Genomic DNA, 19,490 nt, shown 5'->3' on the forward strand with positions numbered 1-19,490 from the left:
TCTGCTCATTGCGGGTTTCTTTCCAGATATGTCCATTGAAAACTCCAATAATCTTAGCAGTAGGAAAATCCATGCATATTTTTTTTCAAATAATCAGCACATAGATAAGGCATGAGTCATGTAAATAATAATACAAAATGCAACTGATGCTCTTTCCTTAACATCCCACAAATAGCTCCTCCTATTTGTCAATGTTTTGGTCAATTCATTTGGGATTGATTTTTTAAATAATACAAGGAGAACTAAATAGACTTCCAATTTCTACTTCCACATTTAACATTCAAGAGAATCAACTTTCCTAATGTCTTGGATTTTCCATTCAAACTAACCCAAGGATCAGTCTACAGTCATTACCTTTTGAAGGAGCACATCATACCTCTCTATTGTTTCATTGGAGCAGCATCTCTAATTTTATATTTATTTTGAACACTCTTTCCTCAATGGCCTTCCTAGGCTTCTCCACATTCTAAAACATCCTTAAAGACCAATATTTGAATATCAGGTTCAACAGGAGCCAGGTGTAAGATGGGATGTCTCCACAGTTTCGGCTATTTGAACAGTGGGACAAAGATTAAAAGTGTCTCCTTGACAGTGTCACCTTGTAACAAAAGGAGGAATTTAGAACGATGCTCAGTTTGACATAGTTTGTTTCATCCATTCCTTCACACTAGTAATTCTGGTATACACTCCGTAGTTATTGGGACGTGCACAACCCATTCCCCAGCTCACCACACCAGCTAGAAACCATTTGCCACTGACTTCCTGGCAAACAAGAGGTCCTCCAGAATCTCCCTAGAAAAGTGAAACGAAATAGCAGTCAGAAGAAAAATAATTCAAATAGACAGAAAAGAGAAAGCTCTGAGTAATTAGCTTTGCAACACTCAGTGTGTGACATTGCATGCAAATAAGGCAGCTTCACAGGACAGGGAAAAGTTCTTTCTAGATCATGGAAACTAGTGCTTAAATTTACCTGACAGGAGTCTCTTTTGCCCTCATGGTAGCCAGCACAAAGCATTCTGGGAGAGACCTGATAGCGATAAGCTTCACTGCAAATGTCTTGCTGAACTAATTGCACATCCACTTTTTGCAAAATCTTGCTTGTAGGACCTATGGGAGAGGAGTTGCAGATTAGCAGAACTGACCACAGGAAGAAAATGTTTTCTGTTCCTATGAAATTCCTATTTCCACATTCTATTGCAAGGTTTCCCAACCTTGGCAACTTAATGACACATGTATTTCAAGTTCCAGAATTCTTCAGCCAGCCATACTAGCTGGGATATTCTGGGAGTTAAAGTCCACATGTCTTAAAAATTGCCAAGGTTGGGAAACCTTGCTATAGAAAATGTGGAGATTGGAATGAAACCCTGTTCTATAGGGATGCAACAGTTCTTTCAGGTCGATGTTTACCTGCTTCATACTAAAAAGTGTGACATTATAGGTGCATTTCCCTGTTTTAGGAAATCTCCATTGAATAAGAAATGGGATGGTACCGTTTAGTAAATAAGATACCCTGTTGGAGCCTAACAGAATGGGTTGGATCAAGTGGTATTATTCCTCTGGCAGTTGCTGTTCTGGAATGAATCTTAGTAGCTTTCATTCCAGATGCTTGGAAGACCCTCCTGAGCAAACTTAATGCACTTACGGAGGGGAAAGAGGAAAGGAACAAATATTGAAGCCAACCCCCTGGCATTCCTAAGTATGCTGCAGCATTTGCATGATTTATGCAAGGATCCACTAGAGGGAGCTTGATACAGTAACATCGTGCTGCAAAGCCCTTGCAATGTTTGGCCTTAGTTTGTTTAGTAGACATGTAGTATTCCTTTGAGGCTGAATTTGCTTTCACCGGCCAACTTTTAAGTTATTGCACACTCCTTTTGGCAAAAGCTTAGGATTCCTTTTTATTATATGATTATATCTGATACATCCTTTTAAATTTAAAAAAAAGAAAGGGGCCTTAAGGACACACAAACAAAATAATGTACCTCCTTCCTGGATTGCACCCCAGCCAGTGACCCAGCACAAGAGGCCAGGCTCAAAGAGATGGGAGCTGGCAGGCAAGCAGATGGGCTGGATGAAAAAAGAATAGATGACTGGATGGTCAAGCTGCAACAGAGCCACGTCATAGTCGTGGCTGTCTTCTTCATAGTAGGGATGCTGCAAGATACGGTTCACTTTGAAGGAAACCTCATTGTGGCTACTGGCGTTCAGAAAGTGCTTGCCCAGGTATACGGTCCAGACTGTGGGGGAAACCTGACTGCAGAAGAAAAGAGTGGGAAATAGCTTCAGCGCGTTTGGTTTTTCTCTTGATACTTCATTTATCCAGCTCCCAAGTACAGCTCAGAGGACTCTGGGTTTAGGGAAGAAAGGAAACTGTCTTACTCCTGGTCAGACTCTGCCCATGACCCAAAATTTGTGAAACTGGCTTTATTAATGTGTAAAATTTTGTTGGTCACAAGCCATTGCATCTTCTGTGGAGAGGCTTATCCTAAGGGAAGAACATTGTAAGCACGTAATTGCTTGCAGGGAGGAAAGGGGAAAGAGGAAGAGAGAAACCAGGAGCAGTTAAAATTAGCTTAGATAGTGGCTGTAAATAAAGGAGTAGACATATAGTCTTATGGTGTCTCAAAAGACCAACACATCTCTAATCGTGTGAACCTATTGTGAAAAAGAAATAACGAGAGGAAAGGAATAGGGTGGAGCAGAATAGCAAACAGGATGTTGCCCTGAAGCAACCCTAGAACCATTAACAAGGAGAAACAAAAAAAACCTAGCCAAAATGTTATTACAAGATTGTGGATTTTGCTGTAGACTAAATGCATACATTTAACTATTTGTTCAGTGTTACTAATTTATCTGATTAAGGAAATCCAGTGCGAGCGATACTGTGACAAAAAGCGAACATAAAAAGGTGAGTTTTAAGGCGTTCAAACCTTTTATTTACCTGTCTTCCTGGAAACAGTGAGCTGCAGTGATCACCCAGCGATCTGCAATCAATGTTCCCCCACAAAGGTGGTGCCCACGGACTTGCAAACTCACTTGCCAAGGCCACTCCCCTTGCACAGAATGAGCACCCCCAACAATTCTCTGTGTTGCTGTCCCCTGCACTCCACAGTCTAAGAAAAAAGAGAGAAACTTTTTATGATGGATTTTTGTTTTCCTGTTTTGAAAAATCATGCCTACATAGAAGTCCAGGTTTTCCTTTCTGATACTATGCATTCATCCACCGCATTTATGCCTCATGCTTTCCTTTGGGAGGAAGTTTAAGCTGGTGTACTAGGTGGTGTCTGCTCTCATTTTATCTTCACAACCATTCTTGTGAGGATATACAGGTTGCTGATGATTGGCAGAGCCAAACATGAGTTTCTCTGGACTCAGTCCAAATCCCTAATTACATTGAATTGGCTCCCATACGTTAATCACTTGGCATATAATGCTAGTGAACAAATTGTTGGGAGTGTGCAGTTTGATGAGTGACTCCATTAGGAACAGCTGATTGGTTTCAGTTTGAATTCTTGGATTGGCAATCCAATTTGAGCATCAAATTAATTCAAAACATTTTCTGAATTGTGGAAAAAAAAAAACCCAATTTGAGCGGAATCATTGGTCCAATTCAAAAAGTCAATTCAGAGTCTTGATAGTATTTCATTCTAACTGAATCTTGAAACCAAGTATTTTCATAGCCATATAAATCTCTTTATTTCTTGTGAAATCAGAGCAGATTCGGTAAGAACATAGTCCAAGTTGTACATTGTAAATGTGTTTATGATGACCATGTTTATTTTAAATAAAAAGCAGCTCTAAGTCTCAAAGTTTTCTATTCAATTACTAGCTGAAAAATCTACTCTCAGCTGCTATTTGCCCACAAATGTTGATGTTGACCACCGTATGGAATAGTAATAAAAGAGGTTGGATGAAGAAAAGACATATCAAGTATCAAATATCACTATCAGTCATAGAAAAACAACAGTCTGATTTGGGGTCTGTTGTTTTACATTGGGGGAATGCAAGAAAGAATACTGTATCTGTCACTTAGAAGAAAAGCAAGATATAAATGTAACTAACATATGGATTTTAAAATCAATGTTTCTGCCACAGAAACTGTATACCCTCTTCATTCACCATCTTAGGTTTCTTGCCAAAACAGTCACACTCGGCCTTTGGAGCCTTGTAAATGCAAATGGAAAAATGGATTAATCCATATGGGGGGGGGGATTATTGGAATAGAAAGGGGTAAAACGCAAGTTTTGATTTCAATGAAAAGGAAAACATATACCTTGAATATTACTGTTCTTTTGACATGAACGATTCAATATATACATGATAATATCCATTCACTGAAAGTTTCCCGCATTTATATTATTCTCAGAAGGAGCATGTTGATATTCTCCATGATAGCCATTTGATATTGAGTCCCTCCAAATTGGATGTCCCAAAGGTGCTTTTTTCCTGCCATTCCCCACCATCCAGTCAAAGCTGAAGAAGCTTCTTGGATGAGAAGTGAAACATCTTCAAACAAAAACAATAAAGTCCAGTTGCCTGGTGAAAAAAAGAACCTTTGGGACAACCATGACCTGGATGACTGAGAATCTCCATAGACACTCCAAACTGGATGTGTAATTAATCTGCTGTAGCAATTCATTCCCACTCAGAATTACAAATTTCTACCAACACAAATCAGACAGGATACTAACGTCCTCCAGGTAAGTTATGTATGATCATCCTTGCTGGGAGTTCTGAGAACTGCAGTCCAATCACAAATTTGGAAAAAAAATTAGTGCATAGGACTGAAGCTACTGCTAGCAACCCTTGACAGAATGAACGTCTGCAGCTCTTCTACTAGGATTATTCTAAGAAGAAGAAACTGAGATGGTGTTAGATAATTCCTCTGACTAGGATGGATCTCTTCCTCTGAGTTACTCACCACAGTGCATTTCATCAGACTGATCCTTGCAGTCAGGAACTGAGTCACATTGAGGGTTGGGTTTCTTCACACAGTTCCCATCAGCACATTGGTAAGTGTAAAGTCCACAAGGGATTCCTACAAAGATATATTATGTGGTGAAACGAGAATATGGTTTTATTATCATTTGATGCAGTACTGATACAGTACTGCAATTTTTTCACAGGGGTGGAGAATTTGTGACCTTCCATATGTGCATGAATTACCATATCCAGAAATGTTAACAACCATGTTGGCTGGAAGTTAGAACTTGGCAGTATTGGTGGGTCCACAAATTATCTACCAGCTGCACTTGATTACAGTCATGAAGCTCAATCTCAAAGGTATAATGGTGAAAAGAAAGTGACAATCACATCAGTGCCCATTGTTTTTATATTAAGCAATGATTTGTACTCTGAAAACAAAGCTACAAGCAAGGCAAGCTAGACTTAGAATGCTGATGGAATCATATGGAAGGAGTCAGATCATCAAGTCCAATCTTCAGGAATCCAGATCAAGATGGTAGAGCCTCTGCTTGAGCTTCCAATGAAAGATATTTGGTTCTACTGCTGAGCTATTTTAACTGTTAGGAAATTTTTCCCCTTAACATTTAATTGGAATTTGACTTCCTATGTCTTAAATCATTCATTTCACTTCCTGTATTCTAGAATAAGAAAGAACAGGTCTTGATCTTCACTCAAGAGGTTTTCTTTCAGGCATTTCAAGAATGTGATGCACAAAATAGGAAACAACAGTTCAGAATAGAGTGGAATGATTCCTTCCATTGATTTGAAAATTATACTTTCTATTGATGTAATCTAAATTTACATTTACTTTATCGCAGCGTTATATGTCAGCTCACATTCAATTAAGTACTATCCCAAGATCTTTTTCACAACTGCCATTACCACTCCAGGAATCATTCACCTTATATTTTACACATTTGATTTCCTAAGTACAAAACCTAGCATTTATTAAACTTAATTCTGTATTTTTAGCCCATTGTTTCTAATCTATCAACATTATTTTGAATTTTATTGAAGCTCCTCTCTTCTGGCTAGTCTACTCAATTTTATATCACTTGCATGCCAGGCTGGTCCCTTTTCTACCAGAGATGAGTAACAGTGAGTTTAAAAAAAACCTGTAAACTTTTATTGATAAACTTCAATTAATTACTTAGGTGCTATTTATGCGGTTTACAGAATCAGCATATTGCCCCCAACAATCTGGGTCCTCATTTTACCGACCTCAGAAGGATAGAAGGCTGAGACAACCTTGAGCCAGTTAGGATCGAACTGCTGGTAGTCAGCAGAATTAGCCTGCAATACTGCAATCCAACCACTGTGCCTCCACAGCTATAAGTTGGTTTCTGAGAATAACAGGTCCGAGAAAGTTTGTTTAATAGATGTTCTTGATTTTATACCTTCATTGCATTGCTCCTCATCACTCCCATTGATGCAATCCAGATGTTTATCACAGAGCTTGGAGAAATCGATGCACATGCTGTCTTCCTGACATTGAAATTTTGCAGGGCAGACTGGCAAATTACAAAGCATAAGGAAAAGAAAGAAGAAAAATCAGGAGGTAGAAGAGCAACAGGGATGAAAAAGTCAAAAGATCATTTGAGTACAAGCAGCACCCAATACCCAATGCACCTTTATGTGTCTTTTTGTGTCTGGTCATTTGAAAGGCCTTTGCCTTCATGTTGTTTTTATAGAATGTGCATTTTCACTGGCCATCCAGTATAACACTGTTTTTGAAATTCAGCCAACTGTACTTTATATGAAAATATACTTTACATTTACATTTTTTTTGCATCAATTGTATGTCAACTCACATTCAATTAACTACTATCCCAAGATATTTTTCACATCTATACACACAAATGCACACACAGAGAGAGACACACAAACACACACAGAGAAAACAAGCAATAAATGTTACCTATAACTCTGCTCTTTGGACATGTTTTTTTTAAAAGAAAATCAAAGAAAAAAAGCAAGCTAGAATGTGATTCCTTGAGTTACAGACTTAAATCAACCAGCAATGAAATTAATCAATTCATTTTCTAAGATAATGTGGGCAGATGTTGTATGATTGATTGTGTGTGAAAATGTATGTCTACTCTTCCATGTCCCGGTTCTGCCAGTGGGGTTCATACCTAAATGACAGAGCAGTTCATCTATTTCTTCATTTGTACATTTCCTTTCCCAAAGCAACCAATGGTTTCTCACCAATGGCTGCATCATAGGGACTTCTGAAAGTATAATGTTCAATATGTTTTGGAGAAGCTGACTCATAGATAGGAATAAACTCTTCTGTGTGAAAAGCACATGTCACCTGCAGAGATCCTCTTGCTCCAAAAGGACAGAGCAAAAGTCAAGCATGATGTGAAGAGGAGTGAAATGATAAAGCACTGCTCACCACAGTTTCTCTCATCTAGTCCATTGGGGCAGTCTTCAATTCCATCACAAGCTGGCACACATAAGCCATTCACAAGGCAAAGGAATTCTCTGGGGCATGCTTTTTTAAAAATGGAAAATAAAGTAGAATATTAGTTGGTTTTTAATGCATATTCAAAATTCAGTTCAAATATTAAATCTCATTGTGCTGTGCTTCCAATCTACTTCTAATTCTATGTGAAATTAAATTATAATAATGGTTTTGAAGCATGAGAATGAAAGATTCTCCTGTCAATGAATAATTATTATCAATATTGTATTAAATTCATAAAAGTTTTTTAATCCATGTAGTATTGGCTGTAGAATTAGGAACTATGACCTTTTTAGAAGGGTGAGTGATGGTGTGTGTATGTGTGTGCGTGTGTGTGTGCACACGTGCACATTCCTTCAACGCAGTCTTGTGCATTTCCAGGTGATTACCTAGACCAGTCCCTGCTATTTTCTTGCCAGGATTTTCAGAAACAATTCCTAGAAGCTGAAAGAACAGCTGACCAACAACATCTAGCTGGTTCTGTGCTAAGGTGGGACTAAAACTCATTGTTTTCTGGCTTCTAGCTTGGTGCCATAACACTATACCAAAACTGGCTGTCACATTAGAAGCTGGAGAACAGTGCACCACTATCTATTAAAACCATGGAAACATTTGGAATGTTGGTGCTTGGTGTTCCATTTAGTTCTGACATTTTAGTGGGATCTGAAATGAGGCCTGCCCATCACAGAAGAGAGCAGAATATTACCTGAACTTGGTATGCTTTTAAGAAGCGGAAATTAGTTTGTGGGGATGGTACCAGAAAATAGCAGAAACTCCTTCCCATGCTTGTGATAGATCTGGCAGCAAGTTGAGGCAGCAGTCCAGATCCATGGCAGAATATTGAAAACCTGCAAGTGTAGTGCTGATCATGCAAAAGAGTGCATTCTAGGCCATTTAGGGAAATGTTCCCTGCAATTAAATAATATTGATGTTGTGCTGTAAAACATCAAGTTCCCCATTAGTCTGAATCAAGTTTGGCCCTTGATTCATGTTCAGTCACAATGGCAACATTCATAACAAAGCATGTGTTGATTTTTCCACAAGTTTCCAGTTAGCTGAACTGCATGTTTTAGAGACTACTATATACTCACGATCTGATTGATTATATAGACTGTAAGCAGCCCACACTCCAGGCCCCGTTAGGGAGATCTGAGAAGTAAAGTTGATGGTGACACCAGCTCTAGACATCACAGGTATTCTTTCAGCATAGGCTTGCAAAATCCGTAGACCACAGAATCTAGATTTGTAAAAAAGACTAGGGCAATAAATCACAATCAACCATCTTGCCTTTGAAAACACCAAGGGTACAGGAAGAAAGATGTCATGAAATTTAGGGAGCAAAAGAAGGTCAAAACCATCATCTTCTGGATCTCTTCCAACAGCCAGACTTGCTGGTAATGAAGACAGCCACTGTGAGACATATGCCATTGTAAAATTACCTACAATTCCCACAGTGGATAAAATTAAAATAAGTTACTGTCTTCCAGGATTAGCTATACAGTATATGTACGCTGAGATTGACATTAATTGTGGATATAACCAGAACACTAGAACCCAAGTTGCTAACCCCCCAAAATAAATTCTGGGGCCACCTAGGCCTTGTTTTAAAAATGAGGAAGGGGGCTATAAACTTTGGCAGCAGGAAGAAGGCTCACCTGATGAAAGTATAATGTTGAAAAAGTGGAGGAAATTAATTACAAACATAAGACCAAATTCAAAATTGGATTTCTTATTTTAAATTGAGCCAGTTTAAGTAATGTAGCTATATGGCAAGAAAACTATTCAACTGTTGGGTGGGTGGGGGGAATTGGAACTTGTTTTTCAATATCTTTAAGGAAAATCACTTTTTCTTTTAAAAAATGGATTATTACCAGAAATCTAGCAAGTGCTATTTTCCTTAGAATCATGAATATAGCAAAAATGGAAAATTGTATATTCTGAATATCTGTCCATCATACAGTTGTTAAATGCACAGAGTCCCAAAAACTCAATACACTGAAGATATGAAGCAGCAGAAGCAGATAAAGAAATCATTTCTCAAGAATCACATCCTTGAGTGATGTATAGCAAAGATGATGGGAAACTCAGTCTGAAATATAATTCCAAGTCATTTAACAATGAGCTGGAGTATTTATGAAGAGAGCAATTTCATTACAGAATTTAACTTATAGCTAGCAAGAGGCTGATTTCATAAAAGTTATGAAACCATCCAATTTCTTTGTGGGAAAGATGTTTCATGAACTCAGATGCATTTTGTAAATTTAAGTCCTGCTGAATCTATTGAAGCTGATTAAGCATGTCTAAGACTGCATTGTTCATCTTTAATTGCTTGATTCTTCTTTTCCAGTTCTAAAATATAACATAAGAAACTTTTAAATAGAGAAAAATTCTCATACTTGGTCCTCTCTATATATCCTAAAAAGCAGCATGCTGGCTAGGTTGGGTAGCTGATATTCAGCATGTTTGGAGGACATCAGATAGGAAAGTCAAGAGTTTTTTTTTAAAAAAGCTTTCCTATTTGTTTCACTATCATAGACATGGTTTCTTGTAAGTCACTCCTGTAAGATGAACATACCAAGATGTTTGTAGATCCTTACTTTCTGTTCTGGATGGTCCATTGGCCTTGAGTACATGGAATGTCATACTTCTGCCTCCTGAGAGTGTAAGCATCAAACCAAAGGACAACTCCATACTCCAGAGATGGGACCTACAAAGAAGGAAATGCAGTGGACGGTAGAGGCATTTGTGTGAGTATGTGCCTTTGAATCAGTCTGGATAGTCCCTGCTGTTTTCTTGGCAAGGTTTTTCAAAAATGGTTTGCCACAGCATCTTTCCCTGGGCTGAGAGAGAGTCACCCAGCTGGCTTTAGGCCTAAGAGAGGGCTCAGAGAGAGGGCTATAAAGCACTATGAAGCAATATATAAGTCTAAGTGCAATAGCTAAGGCAGGACTAGAACTCATGGTCTCTCAGTTTCTAGCCTTAACCATTACATCTACTTGGATCTCTTATGACATGGAAAACTGCTGAGAGTTTTATTTACATACAGAAATGGAGCTTTGTCCCTGGTTCTTCAATACAAAAATGAGTGTTACGAAGCATGAGGGCTGAGAAAGAGAGGAAAAGCAAAACAGTTTTCCTAAAATACAAAACAAACTGTATTAGATCAGTAAGGGCTTATAAAATATGACAATACTGCCACTTTAAGACTTTTCAATACAGAGAAATTCAAATCTTCATTCTTTCAGGTGAATGGTGTTAACTATCTGCTCAGTGCAACTTTTGGGGAAGAGTAGAATATAAAGATAATGAGAATTTACAACATAACAGAGTAAAGGTATATTTGGCTTCTCTTATTTAAGTGTAAAAGTACACACAGCTCAGTTTTGCCTAGGAACAGCCAAGAGCGTACCATCATGTGCCAAGTGCATTGTGTATTTGGTGCATAGTAACTTGGATAGTAAGGAGTCTTGATGTTCCCTTGCCGTCCCCAGCTTTCCTGCAGTGTTAGATTCATCTGGCAGGCTGAAAAGACAGAAGCGTTGTCACACCCACTGTGTCCCACAGAAAATGTTGCTCATGTTTATTATTTTGACAAAAAAATGAGGATATTTAATACAAATGCTAACATACTAGTTATGATAAATATTAATAAAGCAACTTATTTCACTTTCAGCAATTTGCTCATCTGATTCTCACTGGCAAATTTTGTTCAGCCAATGTTTACTATTTATATATACTGTATGCACAGTTTAAAAAAATATTGATGGGAACACACGTTTTGAGCTATTATTTTCTTCAGACATAATTTTTGAGGGCTTTTAATAATGATTTACTTATTTGGGTGTGCATTTTTCACTTATGAACTTTGCTGTAAAGTTTCCCCAAATTGCAAACTGTACCATGGGTATGTGCTCTAGGTGAGCCTTTATATTTAGTCTGTTCAAATCAGGACATTCATCTAAAAATTATAGTGATCTGAATTTCATACCAAACCCTTATGAGTCTCCATATGAGTCTTCCAAACAAGATTCAGTGTCCTTCCTTAGGGGGCAGTCACCAAGGTTCTTCTAATAGTGCTGCTAGCATTTCATTATTAGCAACCTGGAGTGGGATATATTTTATAAAACTTAACTGGCAGCTTGTTCTTCAATCTTTTCTATCTTCCAGTTATTGCTGAACTGTGAAGTCCAAAATAAGTAGGATCTCCAGCTAGTCTGTCTTTGTCCAAGCTCCGGTGCCCTTCCTTCTCCGTTATGGTACCCACTTTAAGGAACATTCTTTAAAAATTAGATTAGCTCCAGGGAACTGGAGCTCCTGAGGCTCCCAGGGAACTGGAGATTTATTTAGATGACTAGAAATAAATAATGCCTAGAGTTTGTATCTCTGGTTTTTTTATAATATTTATTTTTGAAATGATTTTTATATCTTTTATGTTGTTGGGGTTTTTTATGCATGGTTTTATCCATTTCTTGTTAATTGCCTTTGATGAAATGGGCAGCTTCGTAAATTTGATTGATTAATAAACAAATAAATAAATAAAACCAAGGCTCAGTAGCAGTGGCCATGCCGAAAGTGCAGTAGCAGGGATGATGCTAAAAGTTTGTTCCTGGAGATTGGCATTTCCAATCGGTAGTTATACAATTCTTTAAAAAGCTTCAATCTGGAGCTTTTTCTTGGAGAACTAAAGTCAATCAATGTACATCCAAGATGCATAACCCCTACCTATCTAAAACCTGCTAATTATAAAGACATTTCCCATAATTGGGGTTTGATTGACCATTCATTTGGGGTAGCTTTGTCTATGGTTGGTGCACATGTGTTATACCTACCATTTTCACCTACTCATAAGCCAACCATCCACTATTTTCTTTTCTGCGGCTGGATTCACAGATTAATTTTAAACAAAGTCTTTCAAGTTATTATGCACCCTGATGCCAATACTGAAAGAGGATTCTGATTTTAAAAAATGAAATAGCCTTACACTGAATCAGGCCATAATTTACCCAGCTCAGCATTATTTATTTCCTGCCTTTTCATTCCAGGTACCATAAAGAAGTACCGGACAACCCTCTTCCCATAATTCTCAATTGGCATGTAACCCAATACATGAAAAGGTTGAGTAGCTTTCCTACTCCAGCAGGCAGCTATGTGAACTCTTCCCACAATCAAGCAAAAGATTTCATTTCTCAGTTCCACTGCCTAAAACCAGGGATTAAATTTGAACTATTTGTAGGCTTTATGAGTTATGCTTATGATCTCAGGGTACAAGAACTCCCACACAGCACTAGCTTTATTTTTTAAAACTGTCTTCAGCTGTTTCCTACCACAGCTACACTCTGCCCTACCATGCTGCCAGCCACTGCTCCTTCCAGCTAACCAATGAGAGGATGCAAAGCAAAAGCAAAACACTAGGTAGTTTTCTATATTTATATTTACTCATTGTAGCAGGAGCTGGGGGAAAGTTTTGAAAAAAATCAAACTAGTTCCTGAGATAACAACAAAACTGCCCATTAGAGGAAGACTGAGGTAGCAAAGTACAATTACATGAGGAAGAGAACCAGGTAGCAAAGTACAATTGCATCTTAGCCGAGGGAAGAGTTCCCCAGACTTTTGATATTCCCAGCTGGGTCATGTCAAAGTTCCTCAGTGTAATTGCACAGTACAGCCTATAGACAGCCCAGTCCATGCTGTACTGAAATGCCTCCTTCTGCTCTCACCTAGAGTGTCCTATGTCTAATTACAGCACAATTTTTCTGTTTTTTACAATAACCTTAATATCAGATATCCTTCTTTATTAATACTAGATTTGATCTGAACATTTGTCTTCCAAATGTTTGTGAATCCCTTTGCTTAGCGGTACCCAGTTGCAGTAGTTAAAGTTAAAGTCTTAAAGTTAACAGAAGCAGTACCTGGAAAATATATAAAAAAGCAGATCTTTAGAAGAACACAAATGCAATCTACATTTTCTATCTCTTTCTATTCATATCCTTATTTACCTTCAAAGGGCACAGCCTGAGCAGAGAGTATGAAAGGATCATAGTAGCTGTACATCCCCTTTTTCCATACGATAGACATGACTGGACCAGAAGATAGAACTTCAACCACAGGTTCCTGCCGGCTACACCCATAAAGTCTGAAGAATGAAAACAGATTATTATCATATTTGCAAGTTGAAAAGGATGAAGGGAGGTTTTTATAAAGAAAGAGGAGCAAGAAATGAGGAGGAGAGGTAAAGAAAAGTCATCGCATAGTGAAAAAAGCCGGGAAATAAATACATGTCCCTAAATAAATAAAATATTTTGGTAACAATAAATTATGGGGGCTAGATAGATCATCCAAAACACATGTGTCTTCTTTCAAATATTTATCTCCCTGGGGGCTAGAAACATATTAGGCATGTAAATGTAAATATGGTAGCTTCTATGTTCTTGTCATACATTTTTTCTGGCAAAATGTAATTAGACATAGTTGGCTCAACTTGTATTTTGAGAAGGAGAGGCTAATGATAACTGTACCATTCCTGTCTTGCTTTTGTTTTGTTTTTTTAAAGAACAGATTTCAGTGGTTAGAAGACATGGCTAAGAGAGGTTAGAATCCACCAGGATGCTAATTTTGATTTTAACATCAGACATCAGTGCAGGAGTAGCTTTGTAAACCAACAGTCACACTGCACCAGACATTTATTTTTCTTTATCTGCCACTAACCAAAAGCAAAACTAACTACCCTGGAGACTGAAAAATTGCCTTACTGTACTCCACATTGATTATCTGGATCATCGTTTTGCAAAATGAAACTTCCTGTATATCCTGAACCTAAACTGAATTCTTCATTGATGTGGATAATGGGAGAGATATAGAACACACAACTACTCTTCTCTTCTACCCGTTGTTGCTGCTACAAAATCAAGGGTACCTACGAAGTGATGAGCTGTTTCTCCAATGGCCCTGCTGCATCATACATTGCCAGCCGGTCCCTGCATTCTGAGAGAGTCCATTCCAGGTGAAGCTTGATCATGTGACCTTTGGGGCCATGGAGATGCCAAAGGCAGCTGGAGGCTAAATAGTCTGGACCCTTCAGTTTTAGAACCACATCCTCTCTGATGTAGCTGTACCTATAGCAGCCTAAACAGAGGATACAGTCAAAATGGAAGAATGCACCATGCAGTTGATAAGAGATGACATGGAAGAAACTAAATATGCTTAATCCACCCACAGTTTTAAGAAAAAAAAAATAAGTTCTGCATAAACCAGGGCTTTTGATGTGTTGGTTTTTTTTACTGCTACTTTCTATTTTTATGCAAAACCTTGCTAACCATTCTATTCCTATTTACCTCCAAAATCTATGTGTAATCTATTCCAAATAGATAATTTTGTACCAAGTTCCCCATGATTTCAATAATTCTCCCACTGGAAATGAGTCTGCTCTATGCATCTGTCCAATCTTAGGTTTAAAACAAGGAGCATTTAAAGAATGTACACTCTTTTATCATGCTGATGCTATTTTCAGTCTTCATGTACACAAGGATAGCTTGGAGTATGTTCATGGAAGCTTTGCTTGCATTAATACGTACTGAGAATCATACACTAGTCATTCATTCATTCATTCATTCATTCATTCATTCATTCATTCATTCATTCATTCAATTTCTATAGCCACCCATCCCAAACAAGTAACTCTGGGTATAAAACAATCATAAAACAATTAAAAAGAAGTTATAATATAATACAAAATTAAATATATATGGCAGCCAAGAAACAAATGTCACCATAGATGAAAATGTAGCCAGGAAATTGGGTCCTTCACATACTTGGGTTGCTGGAAAACAAGTCTATTGCTGATACTGAGGAATAAGTTTTGATTTATTGAGACCTACATATTAATATGTACCACAAAAAGTAGTTGTTCCCACAGCCTAGGACTACTTATTCCAACTAGATTTCTCCTGTGCAAGGAGGTCTTTCCAGGAGAAGCTGCTTATCGTATCCCAGTTTCACAAGGCCAGATGAGATAAAGCCAGAAAAAGCTTATAACAGCTTCTCCCTGAAGTTAGACTGGTTCCTTTGGTGATCACTTTCCAGAAGTTAGTGAAGACTGAATTTTCTGAAAGGTACTTTCAATTTACATTATTTATATCTTTTGGCTTCAGGTTAATGAATTGTTTTTGTGTTATTCTCCATCTTTTATCTGGGTGTTTTCTTACACTGTTAGATAAGGCTCTGTGAGTCTGAAAAGAGTTGGTGGCATACACATTTAATGCATACATACACACACTTAATTAACGTGGTACATACAGAAAGAAATTTGCTTTAAGCTGGTTAGATATTTTTCCTTTAATTTGTGAAAATAGGCTGCTTACTGAAACAACTAGTGGAAGAGATGTTGGGGGCAGAATTAGCATCATGTATGCTGCTATGATTCATATTTATTATTAACCATCTTTTTCATGTAAGATGGACTTAAAGAGACGCTAACAAGCATTAGATACAAAGTCAGCCCTTGCTAAAAAGTGCATCAGTATAAAAATAAAAGTGCAACATTAAAGTGGTACACAATGTTACAAAAATATTTCATTTTGGTCCCTGATGTCACATTAATTGATGGGTTGTCTGCAAAAATCTTTTATTTTACAACAAACATAACCAAATAAATTAAATAAATAAAAGAAAGGGGGAAATAAAGAGCCTACCCAAGGTGGATTTCAGCATTATTATGTCTTTGAGACTGGATTCTGTGGAAAAGGAAAAAAAAAAGAAAAAGAAAAAAGGAAGACAAACACATGAGATGCCACAAGTGAACTACCTAACGCTCCTTGCTCAGGTTCATGTCAGTCGTATTCCTGGCCCATTTTACTCCTCTCTCTTTTGCAATAACACTTCAGTTCAGACCTAATTCTAAGCCACAATTTAAACATTCTGCAAATCCACATTGTAAGCATCGCTCTCCTTCCCAACAGGTGCCAAAAGAGGAGCTTGATAGCCATCATCTCCTACTTCAAATTTGAGGTTACTATGACACCTGGATTGGTAGCTATGGTTAGTTTAGCCAGGGGTCTTCAAACTTGGCCCTTTTATGACTTGTGGACTTCAACTCCCAGAATTCCTCAGCCAGGCATGCTGGCTGAGGAATTCTGGGAGTTGAAGTCCACAAGTCATAGAAGGGCCAAGTTTGAAGACCCCTGGTTTAAGCAAAGTGTGAGAGATGGTTTCACACATTTTGCTAATTGGGTTAGTCACACTATCTTAAAGATACATTTACTTATTTCACACATCATTCTAAGCTCAAAACCAGGGTCTACAATGATAGGTTCCTACAGGTTGGGCTACATTAAGGTCAAATCACAATATATCAGTAGGACACAAATATGCTGAGAGACATCTCCCTCAGCACATACAGGCTCCCATTCCCACCTGACCTTTTTCTTTAAACAGATGAATATAAAAGAAGATACATGCTGCAGAGGAAAATGTGAGTTTCCATTTCCATCACTATTTCCCCAAACAACTTTGACCTGAAATGTGCCCAATAAACTTTGTTAGAAAATAAATATGATATGCAACTGCAGCTCAGGACCATGGAAGGGTGCCAATTTGTCCAAATAAAGGACAAAGATAAGCAGGGATAGGAGGAATCACCCTGTTGGTAAAGTGGGTACGGTACATGAGACAGCTACTATGTGAATAAATCACTGCTTTTAACAAGTTGGTTTAGTAGGAAAGTCATTTTGTGAATGACGAATTCTTCATTATAATCATGTATATTTGTATTGGTTTGTTGTATTTGTTATTATTGATTTTTAAGTTGTTTTTAATGTTGTTGAAGTGAATGGGTGGCCATGCAAATTAAAGGAATTAAATTGAAATGAATTTCACAACAATGCATGCAAAAACTACAAAGGTGCCCTGCAACACAAAACATGTGGAATCCATGAGTTATTTATACAAACCCAACCTGGCGATGAAAAACTTGCAAGATCTGAAAACAAGCCATATCATTTGGAAACAATTATAATTATATTACTTATGGCATTTTTGAAATTGCAGAACTGGCATATTGATACAAAGGACATATCCACATTGTAGTTGTCCCCTTCTGGGTATTTGGTGATGGTAAAGCCATGATCCAAAAGGCTACAGCCTGTTGGGGATTTCTGAGAAATTTGGGGGAAAAAATTAGTGGCAGTCAAGGGTGATTCTTCCATGGACAAAAGCATCAAGGGTTCAGTGCTGCCAGTCTCTATGTCTACCATTACCTGAACTGTCTGTTTCCCCCAAGGTTAGTGACAGGCCCATTAGAGGCATGCTGGTCATACAGCTTGTGGCCAGTGATTTAGCCACCTTGATATTGGCCAGTATCTACTGCTGAGTTTATGGGAATAAAATCATATTGGCCCATCATAGTACTGGTGAATCTCAGGATATTGCTGTTTCCAGTGGTGGGATTCAGCCGGTTCGCACCACTTCGGCAGAACCAGTAGTTATTTTTTTGTTGCCCAGGCCCAGAATGGACTTCTGGAAGTGGCATCCACACAGAGAACCGGTTGTTCACATATTTGAATCTGACCACTGGCTGTTTCTGAATAGCCACAGCCAGATCTAATTATATAACCCCAAAGATTTTAGCACTGTTGCCTTATGAAACGTTCTATAGGTTGTTTACTCCTCATTTCTCTTTCTATGAGCTTTCCCCCAAGCTTGTGGGTGCTCCGGTCCTCAGGTCTCTACTCGGTTTCCAGGAGACTTAGACCCTCCGGCCCGGGACCATCGGCTCATGTTATGTAATGCCAGGTCCNCATGACGGCCTTGGACTTGACCCAATTAATTCATGCCCCCACTCACACGGGTGGACACACGCTGGATCTAATTTTTGTCTCGGGCCAGTGGCAGAATGATCTGACAGTAGGGGAAATAGTTGTTGAGCCCTTGTCATGGTCAGATCATTCTCTCCTAAGGATGGACTTCCGGACCGCTCCCCCTCGCCGCAGGGAGATGGAACCGCCTAGATGGTTCCGTCCCAGGCGACTGATGGACCCTGACAGGTTCCTGACGGAGCTTGGGCCATATCCGGACGATCTGGTCCATGACTCGGCGGAAAATCAGGCGGCGGCTTGGGAGACAACTGCCGCCGCAGCATTGGACCGAGTCGTGCCTTTGCGGCCTCTGACCCGACGTAGATCTCGACTGGCTCCCTGGTTTACCGGGGAGCTGAGAGAGATGAAACGCCGGAAAAGACGCCTAGAGAGCAGTTGGAGGGCCAGCCGAACCGAATCCGATCGAACACAGGTAAGGATACATGTTAGATCCTACCTAGTGGCGATGAGGGTGGCTAGGACTAACTACTATTCCTCACTCATCGCGTCATCAGATAATCGCCTGGCCGCCCTCTTCAGGGTGACCCGCTCCCTCCTTCAACTGAGGGGGGGGATCCCCTGGAGGGGAGGGCCGAGGATTTTGCTCAATATCTGCATGACAAAGTCGCTCGGATCCGAGAAGGCTTGGACTCCGACTGGTTGGCCCAGGGGGAGGAGACGGAAGCAGGTCTTGAGACGGTTGTATGGGAGGAGTTTGACTCTGTTGCTCCCGAGGACGTGGACAGGGTCTTGGGGAGGCTGAATGCAACCACATGTTTGTTAGATCCGTGTCCCTCCTGGCTGGTACTGGCAACTCGGGAGGGTACACGAGCCTGGCTCCAGGGAATTATTAACGCTTCTTTGCAGGAGGGTGTCTTCCTTGCGGCCCTTAAGGAGGCCGTTGTGAGGCCCCTCCTCAAGAAGCCTTCCCTGGACCCAGACGAGTTGGCCAATTATCGCCCGGTCTCCAACCTTCGCTTTGCGGCGAAGGTTGTTGAGAGTGTGGTTGCATGGCAATTCCCTCGGCACCTGGATGAAACAGTCTATCTAGACCCATACCAGTCGGGCTTCAGGCCGGGGCACAGCACGGAAACGGCATTGGTCACGTTGGTCAATGATCTCTGGAGGGCCCGGGACAGAGGTTACTCCTCTGTCCTTGTTCTTTTGGACCTCTCAGCGGCTTTTGATACCGTAGACCACGGTATCATGCT

The 19,490-nt window shown here is 39.3% G+C and overlaps 1 protein-coding gene across 1 annotated transcript in view; it reads right to left on the reverse strand.

Moving 5' to 3' along the window:
- Window positions 1–630: 630 nt before the first annotated feature.
- TMPRSS6 (transmembrane serine protease 6) overlaps window positions 631–19,490 on the reverse strand; it is a 24,264-nt gene continuing 5,404 nt past the window's right edge. The window contains exons 5-17 of the mRNA XM_029287325.1: window positions 16,120–16,161; window positions 14,350–14,554; window positions 13,429–13,565; window positions 10,842–10,954; window positions 10,030–10,139; window positions 8,524–8,669; window positions 7,364–7,462; window positions 6,363–6,476; window positions 4,922–5,038; window positions 2,942–3,113; window positions 1,983–2,254; window positions 971–1,107; window positions 631–792 (exon numbers count right to left, since the gene is read on the reverse strand). Of these exons, the coding sequence (XP_029143158.1) occupies window positions 631–792; window positions 971–1,107; window positions 1,983–2,254; window positions 2,942–3,113; window positions 4,922–5,038; window positions 6,363–6,476; window positions 7,364–7,462; window positions 8,524–8,669; window positions 10,030–10,139; window positions 10,842–10,954; window positions 13,429–13,565; window positions 14,350–14,554; window positions 16,120–16,161 (1,826 nt within the window). The remainder of the gene's footprint in view (window positions 793–970; window positions 1,108–1,982; window positions 2,255–2,941; window positions 3,114–4,921; window positions 5,039–6,362; window positions 6,477–7,363; window positions 7,463–8,523; window positions 8,670–10,029; window positions 10,140–10,841; window positions 10,955–13,428; window positions 13,566–14,349; window positions 14,555–16,119; window positions 16,162–19,490) is intronic.

Source organism: Protobothrops mucrosquamatus, unplaced genomic scaffold, assembly GCF_001527695.2.
Source record: "Protobothrops mucrosquamatus isolate PMUCROS unplaced genomic scaffold, P.Mucros_1.0 scaffold_22, whole genome shotgun sequence".
Classification (NCBI taxonomy): domain Eukaryota; kingdom Metazoa; phylum Chordata; class Lepidosauria; order Squamata; family Viperidae; genus Protobothrops; species Protobothrops mucrosquamatus.